At 41.9% G+C, this 21,616-nt stretch overlaps 1 protein-coding gene across 4 annotated transcripts; it reads right to left on the reverse strand.

The window, feature by feature from the left end:
* Window positions 1-1,684: 1,684 nt before the first annotated feature.
* LOC307047216 (uncharacterized protein) lies at window positions 1,685-7,289 on the reverse strand. Of its 4 annotated transcripts, none has more exons than XM_079694024.1 (10): window positions 7,186-7,289; window positions 5,516-5,609; window positions 4,929-5,043; window positions 4,612-4,746; window positions 4,333-4,416; window positions 3,850-3,957; window positions 3,444-3,507; window positions 3,117-3,178; window positions 2,570-2,772; window positions 1,685-2,138 (listed from the first exon to the last, which is right to left on the reverse strand). In XM_079694024.1, the coding sequence occupies exons 2-10, from the start codon at window positions 5,600-5,602 to the stop codon at window positions 1,908-1,910; spliced, it is 1,089 nt and encodes a 362-aa protein (XP_079550150.1). In that variant the 5' UTR covers window positions 5,603-5,609; window positions 7,186-7,289; the 3' UTR covers window positions 1,685-1,907. The 4 variants fall into 4 exon arrangements, with proteins under 4 accessions (XP_079550150.1, XP_079550149.1, XP_079550152.1 ...); XM_079694023.1 differs by lacking the exon at window positions 7,186-7,289 and adding an exon at window positions 6,143-6,656; XM_079694026.1 differs by lacking the exon at window positions 4,929-5,043.
* Between the last annotated feature and the right edge of the window lie 14,327 nt (window positions 7,290-21,616).

The following is a 21,616-nucleotide window of genomic DNA, read 5'->3' on the forward strand; positions in this document are numbered from 1 at the left end:
TGCAAAATCAGCCCGGCCCTTTACAGAGGGAGAGTTTATCAAAAACTGTATGCTTAAAGTTTGTGACACGGTGTGCCCAGACAAAAGGCAGCTATTTTCAAACGTGAGCCTGAGCAGAAACACCGTTGCTGAACGTGTAGACCAGCTTTCCACCAATCTAAAAGAACAGCTTGTGGAAAAGGGAAAAGATTTCATCGCATATTCACTTGCTGCGGATGAGAGCACCGACACAAGTGACATTGCCCAGCTGTCAATTTTCATTCGTGGAGTTGACTCCAGCCTGGGCATAACAGAAGAGTTTTTGGCATTACGTCCTATGCATGGCACAACTACAGGACAAGATCTGTATGAAGAGGTATCCAGATGTGTAAATGAGATGGGGCTGCCTTGGGGAAAACTCGTGGGATTGACAACAGACGGAGCACCCGCGATGTGTGGACATAGGAGTGGATTGGTGGCAAGAATACGTGAGAGGATGCGGGACGAAAACGTCACAGGTGAGCTGACAGCTTATCACTGCGTAATACACCAGGAGTCGTTATGTGGCAAAGCCTTGAAAATGGATCATGTAATGAGCATCATAACGCGTGCAGTTAACTTCATTAGGGCCAAAGGTTTAAATCACCGCCAGTTCAAGGCATTTCTGGGCGAGTTAGATACAGAGTATGGTGACTTGCCCTATCACACGGCTGTGCGATGGCTAAGCCAAGGAAAAGTGCTGCAAAGATGTTTCGAGCTGCATGAGGAGATCTGTCTGTTCATGGAAAGCAAAGGGAAAGACACAACAGAGCTCCGAGATGAAACATTTATGTGTGAAATGGCGTTTCTGTGCGACATCACAAGCCATCTGAATGCGATGAACCTGCAGCTGCAGGGACGGGGGCGTGTCATCTCTGATATGTACAGTACAGTGAAGGCGTTTAAAACCAAGCTGATCCTGTGGGAGACACAGATGCGGAAAGAAAACTTGAGCCACTTTCCCAGCTGCCAGACAATGAAAGAGAAGCTCTCTACCGCTGTGTTCCCGAGTGCACAGTTTGCTGATAAACTCAACATACTTGCCGCCGACTTCCGACGCCGATTTGCTGACTTTGAAGCTCAAAAAAGCAGGTTTGAACTGCTCGCCAATCCTTTTGGAGTTGACGTGGAAAGCGCACCAACAAACCTGCAAATGGAGTTGATTGAGCTCCAGTGCAATGACACACTGAGGGAAAAATATGAGAGATTGGGTGCTGCTGAGTTTGCACGTTTCATCCCCGACACATTGCCTCAGCTGCGCATCCAAGCTGCTCAGACGCTCTCTGGCAGCACATACCTGTGTGAACAAATGTTCTCTTTGATGAAGCTAAACAAAACATCACACAGGAGCCGTCTTACTGATACACACCTTGAGTCAATCCTGAGGATTTCCTCAGCTCAGAGCCTGACCCCGAACATTGATGAACTTGTACAAAAGATGGGATCAGCCTCAGACAAGTGAGCATCACAGAGCATTAACTTATTTTTAGTTTTTAATTCAGTTAAATTTTTATTTATTTTTATTTTTTGTTTCTACAAGACATGATTTTTCTTTTAAAGAAGTATTGTTTTGTCTGTGTGCCATAGATTTTTGTATTTTATTTATTTATATTTATTTTTCAGTTAATGGATTGCAGATAAGAGCCATGAGAAAGAATACAACTGATTTTATTTTTATTTTTTTATTTTCTCATTTTACTATTTGAAAGCATGGGAGCAGCACAATATTGCATTTTCAGTTTATAATGCATGCAATTTCATTTATGCATTTATCTCGATATTAAGGAGCATATTTTATTTTTGAAGGACATTAACTTTTTTGCTGTTTGCCTGTTGAAAATGTTTTCCCTTTAAATAAATGACAGAGCCATAAGAAAATATTGCTTCATTCATTTAATCATTAAATAATATACGATGCACTGTGTTAGGTCTTGGTTCAATAGGTTATGTGCAATCATTTTAATATGTTTTAATAAAAATTGAACCAGTCCGGCCCTCGGCTTGTAGCAAATTTGTTTTTTTGGCCCTCTGATGCATTTGACTTTGACACCCAACTTGGAGAGCATCCTCCGGATGGTGTCTCCGATGTTGTGGCCACCCAAGGAAGTCATATAGCATGTCTGCAATGTAGATAATTAGTTTTCTTAGTAAAAAACCCTTGAGTACCTCCAAGTGAAAATGCTAAATTGTCAGATATATATAACAAAGGCAGCATTGAATATAACTACTACAGTTTTGAAATAATTCAGTGGTCCCAATTATGTCTATCTATCTATCTATCTATCTATGCCTGCCTGCCTGCTGCCTGCTTAGGTGCCTGTCTGCCTGACTGTCCGTCTTCCTGCCTGTTTAGCTGTCTGTGTGCCTGCCTGTCTGTCTGCCTGCCTATCTGTCTGTATACCTGTCTGTATGTGTGCCTGCCTGCCTGCCTGCCTGCCTGTCTGTCTGTCTTGGTGTCTGCCTATCTGTCTCTTTGGAAGATGGAGTTACTTCTTCATAAAATGTAAGCGATTCTTAACAAAATAAGTTTTTCTTTCACAATGGAACATACCAATTGTCTCTTGAAGGCCTTATCTGTAAGCCTCTCACAAAGCCTATCCAGCTCCTCAGTACTGCTGACAGGGTCTGGTAGTACATCGTCCAACTCCTCTCCTGCTGCTCTGCTGGCACTTGTCAAGAAGCGCAGCATTCTAAGGATTTCCCCCTGTGACTCTTCAAGGTTTTGCATACGCATCAGCATCCTGCTCTGGAATCCTGTAGCAAGATAACACAATTCCACATTTTTAAATACTATGCTTAGAATTTGCATCTATTCACCCACATACATGTATAATGCATTAAGGCAATTGCGACAAATAATTCATTACATTTCATGTTGCGTTGAAGTTAAACACATATTTCAAGCAACGGCAAGTGCTAGATCCCAAGCTAAACGTAAATGGAATGAGAAAAAAATGCGAAAAGGATGCCATAATCATCAATCAATTTGTCTCAAAAGAACACAATGTTTAGAATGAAGAAATCAAAATTGAATATTTTCTGGATCACAATTTTGAAAAATATTCTTGAAGTAAAACTGTTACATTAGGCTTTGTTACCTGTCGGCTCACTTTCAGGATTTATTGCAGCAGATGTAGAAGCTCTGGGTGTTGTGGGGGTGCTGAAAACATAACATGAAATTATTACTTCACTGCAGTACATGCCAACAGTAAGCCATAGTTACATGGCATGAGTAGTAACAGAGATTCGCTACAGCTTAATATCAGATTGGTCTAATGTACTACATGTACTAGTCTAAATGCTTTAGCACAGGGTGACTGTACCAATGAATGGCCTAGACCAATCATGGTGAGCAATGAGATATACATGTACGTACTACTCTCAGTAAATACTTGGGTAAAACTACAAAGCCTCAGATTCCTTACCTGGTATGGAAGGGTTGCTTTCCTCCACGATGATCCTCAGACAGTCGTGCACTTGAAGTCATCACTGTATACAGAGATAGTAATGTCATTAATTTATAAATGTCTGTATCAGAATATTTAAATTAATATAAAGTGAAAGGCTAAATGGAGCAAAGTGAAAACAGTGGTGCCCCTTTTGAGTGACCTCATTTTAAGACCACCTCTCTTGGGAGACCACTACAGCATGCACCAATGGCTACACATCCCATGCTATTGAACCTCTTATGAGAGACCACCCTTTATGACAGATCGGTTTGGCTTGGCAGATGGGGTGGTCTCTCAAGAGGACCAATGTATATCATTACTCGAAACAGGTTTTTTTTTTTAAATATGAAGACAAATGCACAATGTCAATAGTCCTAAATACCTGATCTTGTGTCACTGTTAGGACACACAGGAGACTGGATTATATGCCCAGAAATAGACCTGGAAGGGGTACTGGTACTTGGTGATATCGCTCTCGGTGCAGAACAGCCTTAAACAGAATTTAATGAGTGCGGTTATCGATAAAACATTATTAATGCATTTTTCATTAGGACATGAAAGCAATACTTTATTTTCACTGCAAGAAGATACTCCCAAAATATCAATTTACCGGTACTGATCTACCTGGTACTGCATAAATGTCTGTACCAAAAAGTAATCATTGTTCTATATGTCAAAATAGCCCATAGTTAGCCAGTTAGATACTGTGTTTAAGAAAAGGTTGGACCTCCTGGGAATAAAATTAGCATACAAGCAAATGCTGTTTTTTTCCTTTTGTGACTCAAGCTTCATGTTGAAACTAAAATAATTGAAATTAACAGTTGAGGATATAGCTCTACTTGATCCTTGTGCCAACCTCATTTACCATTTGTCCGTTGAGGAGGTGTTGGTAGCTCGGCCAGAACTAGAGCAGGGACACTGTCACTTGCCTCCAGTTCCCCTTCTTCGTCTGTATTAACATTATTTAATAAAGATTAACAGGTGAAGTGAAGCACCACATTAAATGACATTTAATAAAGAAAACTGAAAGGGTTAATATTTCTTATTCCGTTGAACTGTTTTTCTATTAATTTGTGGCAATTATGAAGCCATCTATGTCGTCACATATTTAAATATACTCTTATGCCCAATTCTCTGTATTTACCATCAGCATCTTCAGTTTCTGAAACCTGAAACTTTGCAGGCTTCTTAGTTTTCCGTCGACATTCTTCTGTGTCAGTCTCTACATTGGAGGTATCCTCAGCCTTTCTCGCCCTTTCTTGAGCCTTCTCATAGGTGTCTGAAGTTGGAAACAATATGTTATATTTAGAGACCTGATATACTGACAAGGTAATAAAATTAACGTTATTCTGTTTCCTTTTTTCACTTCAATTTATTACAGTTCCCGCTTAGTACACAAAACTAGCATGAATTATGTACTTAATCTAACGTTTCAAACTGTAAATATTAAATGCTTCCTACCTCCAAATGAAAATATCCTAACTTCATAAAGCTTCCATTTCTCTTTGTCAGGCAGCTCCCCTCTCCTGGCTTTTGAAGAGGCTCCACCCCTTGCTGGCCAATAGCAACACAGACGCTGAAATATAACAGCAGCGACTGAATGTAGTTCAAATGTTTTAATGAATTGCGTAGTGATATACAGTGGTCCTGTATTGAGATCAAGGGCTATACATCCCATGTTATTGAAACTCTTATGAGAAGTGACCTCTCTTAAGAGACCACTTTTTTGGCCCAAGGGGTGGTCTCACGAGGCCTGTAGATAGTAAAGATGATAAAAGCTTAAGGCGCAGTCACCGAAATGTCACTAACACCCCCCCCCCCCCCTTGACTCCTGACTAGTACACCTCCACTGAGTGTGGAGGGAGTGGAAAAGTGCGTCCACCAGTGGAAAAAGGGCCAAAATTCCTCTAAAGGGGGAAGAAAAGCCCCCTAGACACCACCGCCCCAACCAACCACATATGTGAAACGCTTTAAGTTCCATTTTTTATCAAACGGCTGCAAACCCATATATTTGACAATGTTCCAAGTACATGCATGTATTTACTTACATCTCTTGTTGACTGTATCCATGACTTGAGGACGACTTCAACAGCCATCTCGTCCACAAACTCTACTACAACAAATTCGCCCGACATCTTTTACCTGAAGACCAAGACACAAAAGCTGTTTATCACTAAGCTTACTATCATATATTTAATTGCTACATCATCTGTGGTATACTTTGGATAAACTATAACCCATGCAGAACAACTAAATACTACTAAACTACTATAATCTGATAATGGCGGTTACGAGGGCTGGGCGCAGCGTGGGCGCGCGTGGCTAGCTCTATTAGGCTTGCACCTGGTCAGCCTGTCGTAAATTCCTTTACATTCCCATAGAGTACGTTCGTCTATTAACTGGGTAGTCGCTATCTATTGAAAAGTCGGGACATATCTCAACCAGATATAGATCTCCCACGGATTTAATGTAAGCTTTGTTCACACAGCCCAGCGGCCCTGCTGAAAAAAACAACATGGAGGCCGAGTCCGAGATTAGGCCACACATGAGGCCACAAGGCACCTGCTTAATTTCGGCAGAAAAAGTGTAAAATATGCTGAGAGCTGTGCATAGAACACTCCCCCATATGTTCATGACCCAAATAACAAAACTTTAAAAAAGGATGGCTTCCTTACCTGCAAGTATATATTGAAAGTTCTTGACTTGAATAAAAAAAACGCGGTTTAGGCCTAACTTTCCAGAGATTGACAGCGTGTCCTCGTTTTCGCAGATCCGTTTAACCGTTTGTAGGTCGCTGAACGGCATTAATTTTAACCAGCGCTAGTGGGGGCATCGAGGGACAGGAAAGGGTGTCGAACTGGGAAAAACGATCGAATAACTGTCTGTTTTGCAAAATACATCCCATCTTCTGGGAGAATAGATGGATATTTGAGGGACTATATAATTTGTATGCGTATGGATCGACCAGGATGTGAAGTGGTAAATCCAGAACACTGAGAAAGGGCGCGAACGAAATTTGCCGTGATTGGTTGAATTCTTAGGCTGGTGAGAGCATATACAGTTATAAACATCAACAGCAACAAATGGACGAACAATATTCAACTACATAATAGAGTAGACTCCATCTATTTGCATACAAATCATATGTATGTGCACCCACTTGCATGGAAAGGAAAACGTTATATTTCAACGTGGCCACAACCAGTAGCGTGGCGTGGGGAAAAAATTAGGGGAAGCCAATAATACGTCCTTTCTTTTGGGGTGGGGGGGGTGTGGTGGTCAATGCAGGACTTACACACGCCTGTTATCTGACCGACAGGTCCGCACGCACTCTCCAGCCGAAACTCTAACAAGCATTCATTCACAAACTAAATCAGGAGACCTTTAACGTTTTACGTCCGGTTCGCTCCTTTGTTCCTCGCTGTAAACGGCTCCAGTTTGGGCATTGGCCTGTCATCAGATTGTATTTGTTGTTGCTGCTGCAGCGGAAGTTTAGTCCAATTATTTTTGATTAAATACTCCAAATCTCCACCCTCCATAATTGCACTTGCTTCAGTTGCTTGCTACTTTCTAACAGCGGTGAGAGTGGTGCAGTGACGCTATCTATCTTCTATCGATTAGATTTATGATTCGAAAATTATAAAAGTAGGGTAGACATGTGGATATTATCCGACTGAACAAAACGTGCATTTACCGAACAGGTTCGTTTTCCACTGACCTTTTTTGAGCTATTTTCCAAAATCCTATGGAGAAATCCCATTGCTTTTTTGTCGAGGGAAACCGAGCGCAGCTTACTTCCGCTTTTTGGGACGCGTCACTGCACCACTAAATTTATGCGATTTGATTGGATTGTGAGGCAAGTGAAGCCAGCCGCCTCTGGCTTCCCTTGGCATGGCCCTGACCAATCACAGGTTGGCAGGGACATGACGTGAGCCTCATCTGATTGGTCAATCCCTCCATTTTTTTTCACCAAGGGAAGCAAATTTCGGCTGGCCTCCTCTCGCAACAGAGAGTGCAATCTACTGTTTCACCATAACATCTAGAGGGGCGCTGTTTCACTATTTTTAAAACACTCAATGAGAATGGAGGAGAGACGGGCCGGCAGCAACACACAACAATGAATTTCCGAAACTAAACGAAGTGTTTTTATTTATTTATTAAAATTATAACTACAATCTGAAAAAACAGGGGAAGCCTGGCTTCCCTTGGCCTCCAGGAGAAAACGCCACTGGCCACAACGTGGTATTTATACGTTATATTTCAACGTGGCCACAACGTGGTATTTTCTTTGTAAAACCACCCAAGTAATATTTTTTGCACAAATTACTATCCTTCAAACTCATATTCTGACAAAAAGGAAATAAATTAATAAATCTATAACATTAAACAAATCAGTATTTTTAGACGGGTGCTTGTGGTGAACCACAACGTTGGGGCCACGTGGCTACCACGTTGTACACACTTAGACGGGTGCTTGTGGTGAACCACAACGTTGGGGCCACGTGGCTACCACGTTGTGCACACTTAGACGGGTGCTTGTGGTGAACCACAACGTTGGGGCCACGTGGCTACCACGTTGTGCACAGTGCCACCAAACTACCACTTTTAGGCCACGTGGTGGCAACGTGGCGTGTTAGCTGGGAGTGTGGCAGCTTTTCACGGCTCCCCCTGGTGGATCCATGATCCATTGCAGCTGGTTTCATTAAAATTACATTTATTTATCAAGGGGGCGTATCAAGTCCTGCGGGGGGGTTTTCCTTTTCAGCAGGGGCCCACCCCATGCAGATCACGCACGGGGCGTCTGAAATGAAGCGCTACATCTTTAATGACAATAGCATATAGTGGTATATTATTTAGATATTCACACCTTTATCATAAGAACCAAACCAACATAAAATTATATCACAGACAGTAGGTCCTGGCCAGTTCTGTCTCATTTATCACAATTATTTTGACATGAGATCTTCATATCGTCCTAGTTTTGTATTTAGTTTTAGTTCTGTGAAGTTACCACTTCACAACACGGTGCACTGAGTTCTTGAAGTCGAAAAAAGCCCTAGAAGAACAACTTGGTGTGGTGTGGAGGGGATGTAGGAAGCAGGGGCAGTTGGGGAGATATGGGGCTTCAAGGTAATAATAATAATTTTGTTTTAAATGTGTCTTGGAGATAAGGACCAGCTGCACACAATAAAATACAGTATAACAAAAAAACAATAAGACACACAGTGTAAAACACCTCACATTCAACAAGCATCACCTAAAATGGCAAAATCCAATTAACCACTTAAACCCTTGTTCTGAGAGAATCGGATTCGAGTTGCAAGTGTACTTTAAATCAAAGAAATCATGTTACATGTTCATTACTGCAAAGTTATAGCTTGTATCTGTTGATGGCACACCAACAATCAATCATCGTCCAGCCTCAGCTTTTGGTATTCTTTTACAACCACCAACCTTCCTGGGTGCCACCGAAACTCAAGTCAGCATCCCTGGAATCGTCTCTGAGAGTAGATGATCAGTGGTGCCTTTTTTGTACTGAATGATGTGTTTTTTTATGGGGAATTCAAATATGAGCTTATTTTAAGGATAGCTCTAACCTACATCGTTTTGTATTTCTAAATTGGCAATTTTACCCTTTCGAACCTCTATATAAGATAGTAAAAGATATAAGGGAAATAATGTATTGACAAAGCCAAATCATTTTCAAATATTTATTAACAGGTGAACTGCATAGGATAACTGATTTTGTATAACGTGTAAACTGCCTTGCAATGTTTTGCTATCTAAAGTGAGATGCATGATCCTGCATGATCCTGCAATCTAGTGGCCTTATAAAAGTGTTGGCTAAAGTAACGCAGAATATATATATTTTTTAATTGTAAATAATTAGAAACATTATTTATGTGCACAAGTACATAAATATAAAAAAGGTCCAAATGCGGGAATAAGTATAAACAGTGAATGTGTAAATAAATACATGCAAAAATCTGAAAAAATAAATGAATAGGGAAAGTAAATTAGATATACTGACAAACAAATAGCTACAGATCAAGAAATAAAAATTAGTACATACATGTGTCATACTTAAATTAGTATTAATTTCTATTGTATTTCACTGTTCCTATTATTAATATTATTATTATTATTATTATTATTATTATTATTATTATTTCTTTCTTTTAAATCTATTTCCCGTGTCAGTTTTTGGAACCCACACATAACAAGCTGTCTTGGTTCAGGCGGAAGACACATGGCATGTAATGACATCTGCTGACCAGAGGAGGGCGCTCCGTCCCAGCGCTGGGAGCAGAGGGAGGTGAGTTGCCGTACAATATGACGTATATGACGGATGACGGATGCGACGGAAATACACCCTAGCAGATATGGTACCCCGAGCAGATATGGTACCTACAACCATATATATATAAACACTGTTTATATTATATATATTATATTATCATTATTATTATTATTATTATTATTATTATTATTATATTATATTATGCACATTATATTATATATTATATATATGTTTATATTTAATCAGTAATATCTTTAAAAACTACAAGTCCTTTTCTATCAGCTGTGCACCGTTATGGTGTAAATATAACCTATCTACCAATTGGATCAAATATAAAAGTCAGCCGAATTACTATTGATACTGCCAGGAGACGTATTTTGTGAAAAGAAATGCAAAATGTTGTTTAATTGCTGATATATTTATGATCCACGTCACATATTCAGTTTTGGCGGCAGTTCTTCAAGTTTGTCCAGAAGTCTTCTCATCAGGGCTCTATAAATAAAGGACTACGGCAGATGTGTAATATTTAATGCAGCCGAACCGTGTATTACAATGCCTTTATGTGATGACTTCCAAAGAGAAAAGCAAGAACACTAGGAATAAAGTATTATCATTTTTTTTTTTAAATGTTTTCGGATATCATATCTTTTTTTTATCATATCCCAACATGCATTGCGGCTAAAACATCCAATCAACGAGCTTCAAGCTGAGGATCTTGGGTAATCTGTTCAGTGGGTGGTTTGTGGTGTGTATCGCTCTAAATGTCCCTTACAGGCCTACGTCTGTTTCCGGTGACTTTATTTACGGCTAAAAAGCATGCTAAAAAGCCCAAGATTATAGAATGACATTTATAAATAAAAACAAGGATAATTTTGTGTTATTGTTGGGTAAATAACAGTGTGTTATTTAGAAAAGAATAACAAATTAGAAGGAAAAAAAGATTTGTAACGTGGGAGAAAATAAGTTTCTTGCTAAACGTGATTGAGAATGCAGTTTAGTTCTGTGGGAACGTAATTTTTAGGAGACAGGGTAGTGCAGAAGGGCATCTTTTTTAAGTAGAATGAGGAAAAAAGTGCTTTTTTAAATATAACTGTCAATCACATTCGTCAGAGCTGAGTAAATGTTATTTAATCTTTTGATATTAATTCACCATGGATTTAAGAATAATAAATCAGCAAACAAGTATGACAACAACATATATAACAACATAAGTACATTACATGTACTTTGTAACTTTCCAACACTGACAGGGTTTATATAAAACATTCAGTTTACAATACGTCTTGCAGCACTGGACTTGCACTGATTGCAATGCTAGTTGCTACAGCGGCTAACGAAGGTGCGTCTCGGTAGCTGCAGTCTGTCACCCCCCAGTGAAGTTGCCTCTACGCAGCATGAAGTAAGGGAGATGGACTGATCAAATTTGATCTGAAACTGTTTTATTTTCAAACCAGAGTGAATAAGTAGTTGCACAGAGCTACGTTGATGCAAAAGTGGGCGTGGTTAAATCTTAACTGGGTTGGAAAAAGCGATGTCTCCTGTACAGGTGGAGAGAAAACTGCAGCTGGATGCCAGTGGTTTCCCCCGAATAACAGGTTCTTATTTGATATTTTCTGGAGCTAAAAGTGACCTGTAATTTGAAACTGGTATTTAAGATCTATAACCACTTTTAGGCCATTTAGCAGTCACTCTGATGGAGCCAGTAACACAGAGCCCGAGTTGTTATTCATTTGACCGACATATTTCTGTCACTTTTAATTTGCCACATCTAAAAACAGTTGTCCTGCAGCTGGATGGGGACAGGCAGGGAAAACAATGACTGGAGGCAGCATATTGCATGTTGAAGGAACAATTAAATGAGCATAAGCCCCCTGGCTCCATGTCCTAGGTCATCTGTTAATTTTTCATGGGTGCCTCACTAATTCATGAGGACATCTGTTTTTGCATCTTCCATTTTACGAGTCCCATGTTCGGCAGTTAGGAGAGGCTCCAGCTGCACACTGATGAGACGTGACTTCTGATGGAATTTCGAGCAGAATAAAACTTCACTCAAACACACCACACACACACACACACACACACACACACACACACACACACACACACACACACACACACACAAACACACACACACACACACACACACACACACACACACACACACACACACACACACACACACACACACACACACACACTGGCATATGCTGGCCTGTTAACATAAATTGCAAAACTAAAAGTTTAAGTAGTGCTCCCTGAAGAAAGCAGCCTAATAAAATGCAAAACAAATGACACACTGATGACTTTGCTATTATTAAAGCCTTTCCAGCAGTGGGGCTGAAAGGCTAAGTTCTCAGGGTGGTGGGTCATAAAAACAGATCCCAAGCCTTCCCTCCATCAGGTATCAGGTGATGGCTGATTAACAGATATTACTGTAATGCTAAATTATATATTACAGGTGGGGTAGGTAAGTTTGAGAAACCGGCTCGAGATACACTTTTTGTTATATTCCATGGAATGCTCTTAACATCCCGATGGCAATGAATATCTTAAGTGCTTTGACAAAAATCCATAAAAAAATGTCATCTGTGGAAGCCGTACTGTAAAAAGCACGACCAATCATTTTAGCCGGCCCGGCTAAAATAACTGGATGGCCTACCTGCCTGTCAGCCTTCCATCTGTGCAGAAACTTATCTCGTGCCCTCATTGGTCATGTGCACGTTCGTGTGTGTTGGAGGAGGGGCTCTGTAAGGAAGTGGCAGATTTTTACCGGTAATGTATTTTCAAATTTTAGCGCACTCGAGTTGGTTTCTCCAAAATTACTTACCCCACCTTTAACCTGTTAAGCACTGAGCCTGTTTTTCAGGTCTCAGGCTCGAACATGACATTTCCAGAACAAATGACCATAACTACACTTCTAAAAGGGGAAAATGAATAAACTTTTTTCTCATGAAGTAATAATAAACCTGTGAGTTGGATGTAGAAAAGTGGGAAACAATATTGATGTTTTTTTATTTTAAAGAAAATTCAGATTGAACATAGTAAAAAAACTGTAAATTATAGTGTCCGTCAATTATTTTTTACTTAAAGTGAAAACTAACCTTGGATGATGGTAAGGTAGACTAAAAGCTTTAGGAATCCAAGGTACAACATATAATAAGTACCCTGTATCAAGATTGATGCAAAACAATGCAAAAAAATTGTGAGAGGTTTAGCAAAACAAACTCCACCTCTGAGGCGATTTGGGGGCGGAAATGGCCGTTTTTACAGTTTCTCTGGAACCCATTGGTCGATTTTGGTGATTGACATCCCTTTTTGAAAGAGCCAATAGAATCGAAGGGGAATTTCCACATAGACACACACGTTAACAAAAAAGGTGGGGGCTTTGCACATGCAGGTTTGCATGAGAGCGAAGCTGTCTCTCGCTCTGACATCTTGAAACGGAAAAGAAGGTTTATGCTTATTATCAGAAATCATTTCAAAGGGACACAGACACATTGGATTAACCTATGGATAAACTTCAGTAGCGTTTTTATTATTTTAATGGCATTAAAGACCACTTTTGAGCAGACAGCGACAAAGGGTGAGCCATTTTGCAGTTTCTAGCTACCTAGCGCCACATGTTTTGATGCCTGTTCTTGTTAATATCTTCGCAAGTTCTTATCATGGAGTGATGATGTATGTACCTATCGATTCGGTGTCTTCTCACGATCACATCGATGGGTTGGACGTGCAGCTACGACATACATGCCAACCTTTCCTAATCAAAAAGAGGTAGGTTTGCGCGCAGCAAATGTGCACGCCCAAATTAGGTAATCTGAAGATATGGAACCCCAGTAATTACATGTATAAACCATGTATTTAACATATTGTATAATTGTATGCATTTTTCAGAAATAGTGGTAGTTTTGTAAACAATGACCTCAACAACATGTCTGGTCTGTAAAATGCCCGTAAAGTAAAAGAATGGGAGATAAATATCCCAAAGTCTCCACATTTTATTATATTTTGTATATGTTTCTGGTCCTCTTTCAGTTGAGACAGTGTAGATGAAGGATGTGTCAGGATGTAGAACTCTTGTGTGAACACTGGATAAAGCCAGGTTCATATTCTTGTTTCATGTTGTTGACATATTAGAGCAGGGGTCGGCAACCCGCGGCCCTTGAGCCGCATGCGGCCCTTTAAGCCCTCTGCTCTGGCTCCCTTGAGCTTAGACAAAAAATAAGAAGGAAATAAAATAAAAGTATTTGTAGGACTATTTATATTTTATTGCATGGTTGAAAATGTTTCGTATCTTGTATTTTGAGGTGATACTGTGACACATAAATAAAAAACAAAACGGTTTTAATTAGGTCAACTAAAATATGCGTCACGTCCCGCTACGGTCCCACGCAAGCACCTTTTCTTGGAGGCGAATAACCTGACCCCCGGCTCAATGAGCGAACTATGGATAAATCAAAGAAAAGTATCGGAGGAACACAGGATTTAATTCTGCGTGGACAGAGTTCTATGCTTTCACAGCAAACGATGCTGGTTTACCGCTATGTTTGATATGTAGAGAGAAGTTGTCAAAGGTGCTGCAGCCTTAACGTATCGAGGGACAACAAGGGAGAGGAAGACAGCTGACAATCTTCATTCATAATTCAATGGGGTATGTAATTTATTTCAGAAAACACTTTTTGTTATATACCATGGAATGCTCTTAATGTCCCGATAGCAATGAATATATTAAATGCTTTGACAATAAATACATACAAAAATTAATCTCTGGAAGCCGTAGCGCTGTAAATAGCACGACCAATCATTTTAACCGGCCCGGCTAAAATAACTCATGCGCGTTCGTGTGTGTTGGAGGAGGGGGTCTGTAAGAAAGTCTGAAGGAAGAGGCATATTTTTTCCGGTTGTGTATTTTCAAATTCTAGCGCACTCGAGCTGGTTTCTCCATTCTTACCTACCCTACCTTTAACTCTTTTTAGGTTGCAGCTATCTGTTTTATTTATTTCAAAGTGGGCCCATTTTGATTATATATTGTTTTCCTTCAAATGTGCAGAGGACTCCCCAAGTGCTGTGTTTAATTTATTTTAAAGTAGGCCTGTGTATTATTTTTAATTCTCCTTATAGGAGTTCTTTGTTTCTTATTAGAGGTTAACAGTTTTATATAATGTAATAAATAGCCTAATAAATGCAAAAAAACTGTAGTTTTTGTCTGGTATAACAATAAATACAACTTTATAAGCTATCAAGCTATGAAATATGTTTTGCGGCTCCAGACAAAAAAATGTTTTGGAAAAAGGAGCAAAATGGCTCTTTTGGTCAAAAAGGTTGCAGACCCCTGTATTAGAGTCAAAGGTTTGCACAGAGCGAAATATCTTTGTGTTGCACCATAAATCTGAAAATACTGCATTAAAAAAGTCATTTCCTGCATTATTATCTATTGATAAAGTGTGATATAAATAATGTTTAGACTTTCAGATTACTGTAGTTCACTAAACAGAGACATTAACGACATGTTTGATGTTGAACATTTCAGAAAAAATGAAAGAATGGGAGATAAATATCCCCAAATCTCAAAATATTATTATATTTTTTGTGTGTTTGTGGTCCTCTTTTAGTTGAGACACTGTAGGATGCTTCCGGAAAAGACCAACCACTGGAAGTCTTTCAGTCGCCAACATGTGTTTTCGAGACACTGATATTAACAGGGAAATCCTGCAGGACTCAAATGCCTCGTCTCTGTTCCCCTAAACTCATTTGGGAGTGATTACCCATCAGCCCCGGGTGTGCAGAGGAAAGGCAGCGTTATCCCCGGTCTTCACGTTGTTTCTCTTTCAGAAACACAGATGACTGTTTGTATGATGGGATCACAGACACGCTGCAAGCGGTGTCCGCCAAAAGTCGAGTCCAGTGTCTATGGAGTGTCATTTTGATTTGCTATAGTTTGGGAAGATTGAAAATCGGTAGGGAAAGCCAGCTAAGTCGGTAGGCGGTAGAAACATGTCAAAAGCGGTAGACTACCGACCAAATCGGTAGGGTTGGCAGGTACAGATGTAGCACTTCATTTCAGACTCCAGCTTACAGCTTCCTGCCTAGAACCTGCCTAAAACCAGTATAGAGGAATGTTAAGCCCTCCCACTATTTTCCAAGAGGGCGTTGCCAGATTTTCAATTTCAGGTTTTAACCAGGAGATGGCGCTTCATTCACAAATACAGAAAGACAAGTTTCATGGACTTTCAGTTGTGTTTTGAAGAGCATTTGAACACATCAATATTTTAGATAATACTAAAGTATATCTAATCTTGTAATTCAGTAATATATAGTCTTTATATATTAAATAATCATAATAATAATGTAAATGTTTACATTACACTTCTTTATTTGTTATGCTCATACTTTTACCTTTACAATCGTTTGCTTTAATATGCAGTATATTTTTGTGTTTGCTTCCTCCTGCTCCCTTTCGGACACATACTGTATGATTTATTATTATTATTAATATGAAGATATTATTAAGATAAGATAAGATGTTACTTTATTGATTGAACATTTTAGTTTAGAATGTGCTGTCCCACGGTAATTCAGAAGGCTCACAGGTCACATTCCGACCATTATTTAAAACAATAGGTGCTTTCACACCGTCTACAGTTTGATTTGTATAGAGGGAGCTCTGTGGCTGAATGGCCAGCGATTAGTTGTGGCGCATTTATCATTATCATCAGAGCTAACTGCCTGCCGTCAGATTTCATTTAAAAAACAGATCTGATTTTAAGACTATTTCTGCGCTCATAAAGAATGATAAGAATAAGAATAATGCGTATTGAACTTGTTTAATTAATTAGTGAGTTTATTTAATACTAGAACCGCCAATCGGATCAATTTGTGTGATGTGTGTTGTGTGTGTGCAATGTAACTTTTTTTCAATAAAATATTAAAGTCTCCCAGTCCGTGACTTTTCCTGAAAGTGTGTATGTAGCACCCTATGTTGTTAAAAATTGCATTCTAATAGCGGGATTTGACAGTTTTAGGTAGGCCTATACAAAAACCTCTGGCGGTTCTAGTGTTAAGGTAATTAGGTACAGTAGAAGCCCTTTTTTTTTATCAGTAACGATTTTAGCAGCTGAACGTCAAAGTCAACTAACTGAGGGTCACTTGCAATGACAGTGTTGTGTCTACTGTAAGCTTGTCACTCAGAGTAACCTACAGTTAATTTAGCTGCTGGAGAAGAAAGATCAGGGGGGAGGGGGGGAGAGAGTTGTGGTTGATGGGCCATTAGTTGTGTAAATACACAGCTGAGAGCTGCTGTTTCATTCAGACTGTTTAAAAAACGGTAAGAACGGACTATTTTTCTTAGCGGATACATGTCAATTTAAAACAATACATACAACTATTTTTTAAATCAATAAAAACATTTTCTAAATCCATAAAAGCATTTCAATAATATTGGTAGTCATGTCGTTACTTTGTTGAGAATGTGGCCATGTAATAAGCGGGATAATTTGCAGCGACTTGTTCCTTATGGGGAAAATAACACCCTTCATCCAGATGAAGATCCCTCCGCTACGCTTTGGGATCCTGATCTGCAGACGAGGCTCCATTAAAATATAAATATTTTTAGTGAATTACTGAGTTTAGGCACGTTAATAACGTTTTAATGAAGTTGAATACAGTATATTCATATTTGTCAGTGATTTCATGTCATTTCATGTAGATCTGCAATAATAATATTTGTGGGATATGGGGGGGTCTGGGACCCGGAGTAATCTGCGGCCGTGAGCTGTTATGTGCCATCATGACACGCATGTTTTTTTTAAAATATATTATAATGAAGTGCGAGCTGTGTGCTCCAGTCTTCCTGCCTGTCGGCTCTGCTCTCATGGATGTATAATAAGGCTATGCTGCTCCGAGATTATGGTCTAGCTTCAGCAGCTACATTACCTACGGGTGCGTTCGTTAATATTAACTGCGCGTCCGGAGTCACTGTGGCACAGACTGGACCGCTGGTGAACAGCTGTTAGAACGGGCCGTTCAGGTGTTCAGAGCAGAGCTCCCTGTCGGAGCGGCAGAGCGTGATGTGAACTGAAAAGTTTTTCTGTGGCAATATTATTTAAGGAATCGTTGAGCTAGCTAGCTAGCATACATTGTCACTATCTGCTAACGTTAGCTTTAGCCTTCTATGTCTAATAGTTTTTTTCATATGCTATAAACAGAGGTGGTATACAGTATATATTATATATATATATATATATATATATATATATATATTGCACTTGAGTAAAAGTAGAAGCACTCAGATCTTGTAGAGTAAAAGTAGAAGCACTCAGGTCTTGTACTTGAGTAAAAGTAGAAGTACTCAGGTCTTGTACTTGAGTAAAAGTAGAGGCACACAGATCTTGTAGAGTAAAAGTAGAAGCACTCAGGTCTTGTACTTGAGTAAAAGTAGAAGTACCAGAGTGTAGGAATACTCTGTTACAGTAAAAGTCCTGCATTCAAAATGTTCCTCAAGTGAAAGGAAAAAACTATATAAATATAAATATAGTGAAAGTAGCGACAGTAAACGTAGTCATTGTGCAGATTGGTCCATTTCAGAATAATATATATGATATGTTTTATAATGATTGATCATGAAAGTGTTCTCAAAGCTGGTAAAGGTGCAGCTAGTTTGAATGACTTTGTATACTGCAGGGTAGCTTGTGGATTTACTCCAGGTGGAACTAAAGTCTGATTTAACACTTGATTATATTTCACATCATTCATCCATCCATCCATCTTCTCCCGCTTATCCGTGGTCGGGTCGCGGAGGTAGCAGTTCCAGCAGAGAGCCCCAAACTTTCTTTTCCCTGGCCACATCAACCAGCTCTGACTGGGGGATCCCAAGGCGCTCCCAGGCCAGAGAAGAGATATAATCCCTCCATCTGGTTCTAGGTCTACCCCTTGGTCTCTTCCCAGCTGGACGTGCCTGGAACACCTCCCTAGGGAGGCGCCCAGGTGGCATCCTAACTAGGTGCCCGAACCACCTCAACTGGCTCCTTTCGACGCGAAGGAGGAGCGGTTCAACTCCGAGTCCCTCCCGGATGACCGAACTTCTCACCTTATCCCTAAGGGAGACACCAGCCACCCTGCGGAGAAAACCCATCTCGGCCGCTTGTACCCGCGATCTCGTTCTTTCGGTCATGACCCATCCTTCATGACCATAGGTGAGGGTAGGAACGAAAATGGCCCGGTAGACAGAGAGCTTTGCCTTTTGGCTCAGCTCCCTTTTCGTCACAACGGTGCGGTAAAGAGACTGCAGTACCGCTCCCGCTGCTCCGATTCTCCGACCCATCTCACGCTCCATTGTTCCCTCACTCGAGAACAAGACCCCGAGATACTTGAACTCCTTCACTTGGGGTAAGGACTCATTCCCTACTTGGAGTGGACAGTCCATCGGTTTCCTGCTGAGAACCATGGCCTCAGATTTGGAGGTGCTGATCCTCATCCCAGCCGCTTCACACTCGGTTGCGAACCGATCCAGTGAGTGCTGAAGGTCGCAGACCGATGAAGCCATCAGAACCACATCATCTGCAAAAAGCAGTGGTGCAATCCTTAGTCCACCGAACTGCAGACCCCCTCCCCCACGACTACGCCTCGAAATCCGATCCATGTATATTACAAACAGGATTGGTGACAAAGCGCAGCCCTGGCGGAGGCCAACCCTCACCTGAAATGGGTCCGACTTACTGCCGAGGACCCGGACACAGCTCTCGCTTTGGGAGTACAGAGATTGGATGGCCCTGAGTAGAGACCCCCTCACCCCATACTCCCGCAGCACCTCCCACAGTGACTCCCTTGGAACCCGGTCATATGCCTTCTCCAAGTCTACAAAACACATGTAGACTGGATAAGCATACTCCCAGGCCCCCTCCAGGATCCTTGCGAGAGTAAAAAGCTGATCCGTCGTTCCACGACCAGGACGGAATCCGCATTGTTCCTCCTCAATCTGAGGTTCGACAATCGGCCTGACCCTCCTTTCGAGTACCTTAGAGTAAACTTTCCCGGGGAGGCTGAGTAGTGTGATGCCTCGGTAATTGGCACACACCCTCTGATCCCCCTTTTTGAAAAGGGGAACCACCACTCCGGTCTGCCACTCCTTCGGTACTGTTTCCGACTTCCACGCAACGTTGATGAGACGTGTCAACCATGACAGTCCCTCAACACCCAGAGCCTTCAGCATTTCTGGGCGGATCTCATCCACCCCCGGGGCTTTGCCACTGTGAAGTTGTTTGACGACCTCAGTGACCTCCCCCCGGGAGATTGGTGTCGATCCCCCTTCATACTCCAGCTCTGCCTCTAACATAGAGGGCGGAGTTGTCGGGTTCAGGAGTTCCTCAAAGTGCTCCTTCCAACGCCCTAACACTCCATCAGTTGAGGTCAACAACGTCCCATCCTTACTGTACACAGCTTGGATGGTTCCCTGCTTCCCCCTCCTGAGGTGTCGGACAGTTTTCCAGAACAACTTTGGTGCCGCCCGAAAGTCTTTTTCCATGTCTTCTCCGAACTTCTCCCACACCCGCTGCTTTGCCTCGGCCACGGCTGAGGCTGCTGCCCTTCGGGCCTGTCGGTACCTTGCAACTGCCTCGGGAGTCCCCCGGGATAACAAATCCCTGAAGGCCTCCTTCTTCAGTCGGACGGCTTCCCTGACCACCGGTGTCCACCAGGAGGTTCGAGGGTTACCGCCCCTTGAGGCACCTAGGACCTTGAGACCACAGCTCCCCGCCGCGGCTTCGGCAATAGAGGCTTTGAACACCGACCACTCTGGTTCAATGTCCCCAACCTCCACAGGAATGCCCGAAAAGCTCCGCCGGAGGTGTGAGTTGAAGGCCTCCTGAACTTGGGCCTCCTCCAGACGTTCCCAGTTCACCCGAACTACACGTTTGGGCTTACCAGGTCTATCCAAAGGCTTCCCCCGCCACTCGACCCAACTCACCACCAGATGGTGATCAGTTGACAACTCCGCCCCTCTCTTTACCCGAGTGTCCAAAACATACGGCCTCAGGTCCGATGATACGATAACCAAATCGATCATGGACCTTCTGCCTAGGGTGCTCTGGTACCACGTACACTTATGAGCATCCTTATGTTCGAACATGGTGTTTGTTATGGCCAATCCATGACTAGCACAGAAGTCCAGTAACAAACCACCACTCCGGTTCAGATCAGGGGGGCCGTTCCTCCCAATCACTCCCCTCCAAGTGTCTCCATCATTGCCCACATGTGCGTTGAAGTCTCCCAGCAAGATTAAAGAGTCCCCTTCAGGAGCCCCATACAGGACTCTTTCCAGGGTCTCCAAGAAGGCCGTATACTCTGAACTGCTGTTGGGTGCATAAGCACACACAACAGTCAGAGTTTTCCCCCCCATAACCCGCAGGCGTAGGGAGGCAACCCTCTCGTCCACTGGGGTAGACTCCAACAACGAAGCACCCAACCGGGGACTTGTGAGTATCCCCACACCCGCCCGGCGCCTCACACCTTGAGCAACTCCGGAGAAGAATAGAGTCCAACCCCTATCCAGAAGTAAGGTTCCAGAGCCGACGCTGTGCGTAGAGGTGAGCCCAACCAGATCCAACTGGTAACGCTCCACCTCCCGCACAAGCTCCGACTCCTTCCCCCCCAGAGAGGTGACGTTCCACGTCCCCAAAGCCAGCTTCTGTCGCCCGGGTCTGGTCCGTCGAGACCCTCTGCCTTCACTGCCACCCTTCTGGCAGCGCACCCGACCCCATTGCTGTTTCCCGTAGGTGGTGGGCCCGCGGGACGGAGAAGCGGAGGTGTTGCCCACGTTGCCTTTTCGGGCTGTGCCCGGCCGGGCTCCGTGGCA

Source organism: Notothenia rossii (assembly GCF_949606895.1).
Source record: "Notothenia rossii genome assembly, chromosome: 7".
NCBI classification, from domain to species: domain Eukaryota; kingdom Metazoa; phylum Chordata; class Actinopteri; order Perciformes; family Nototheniidae; genus Notothenia; species Notothenia rossii.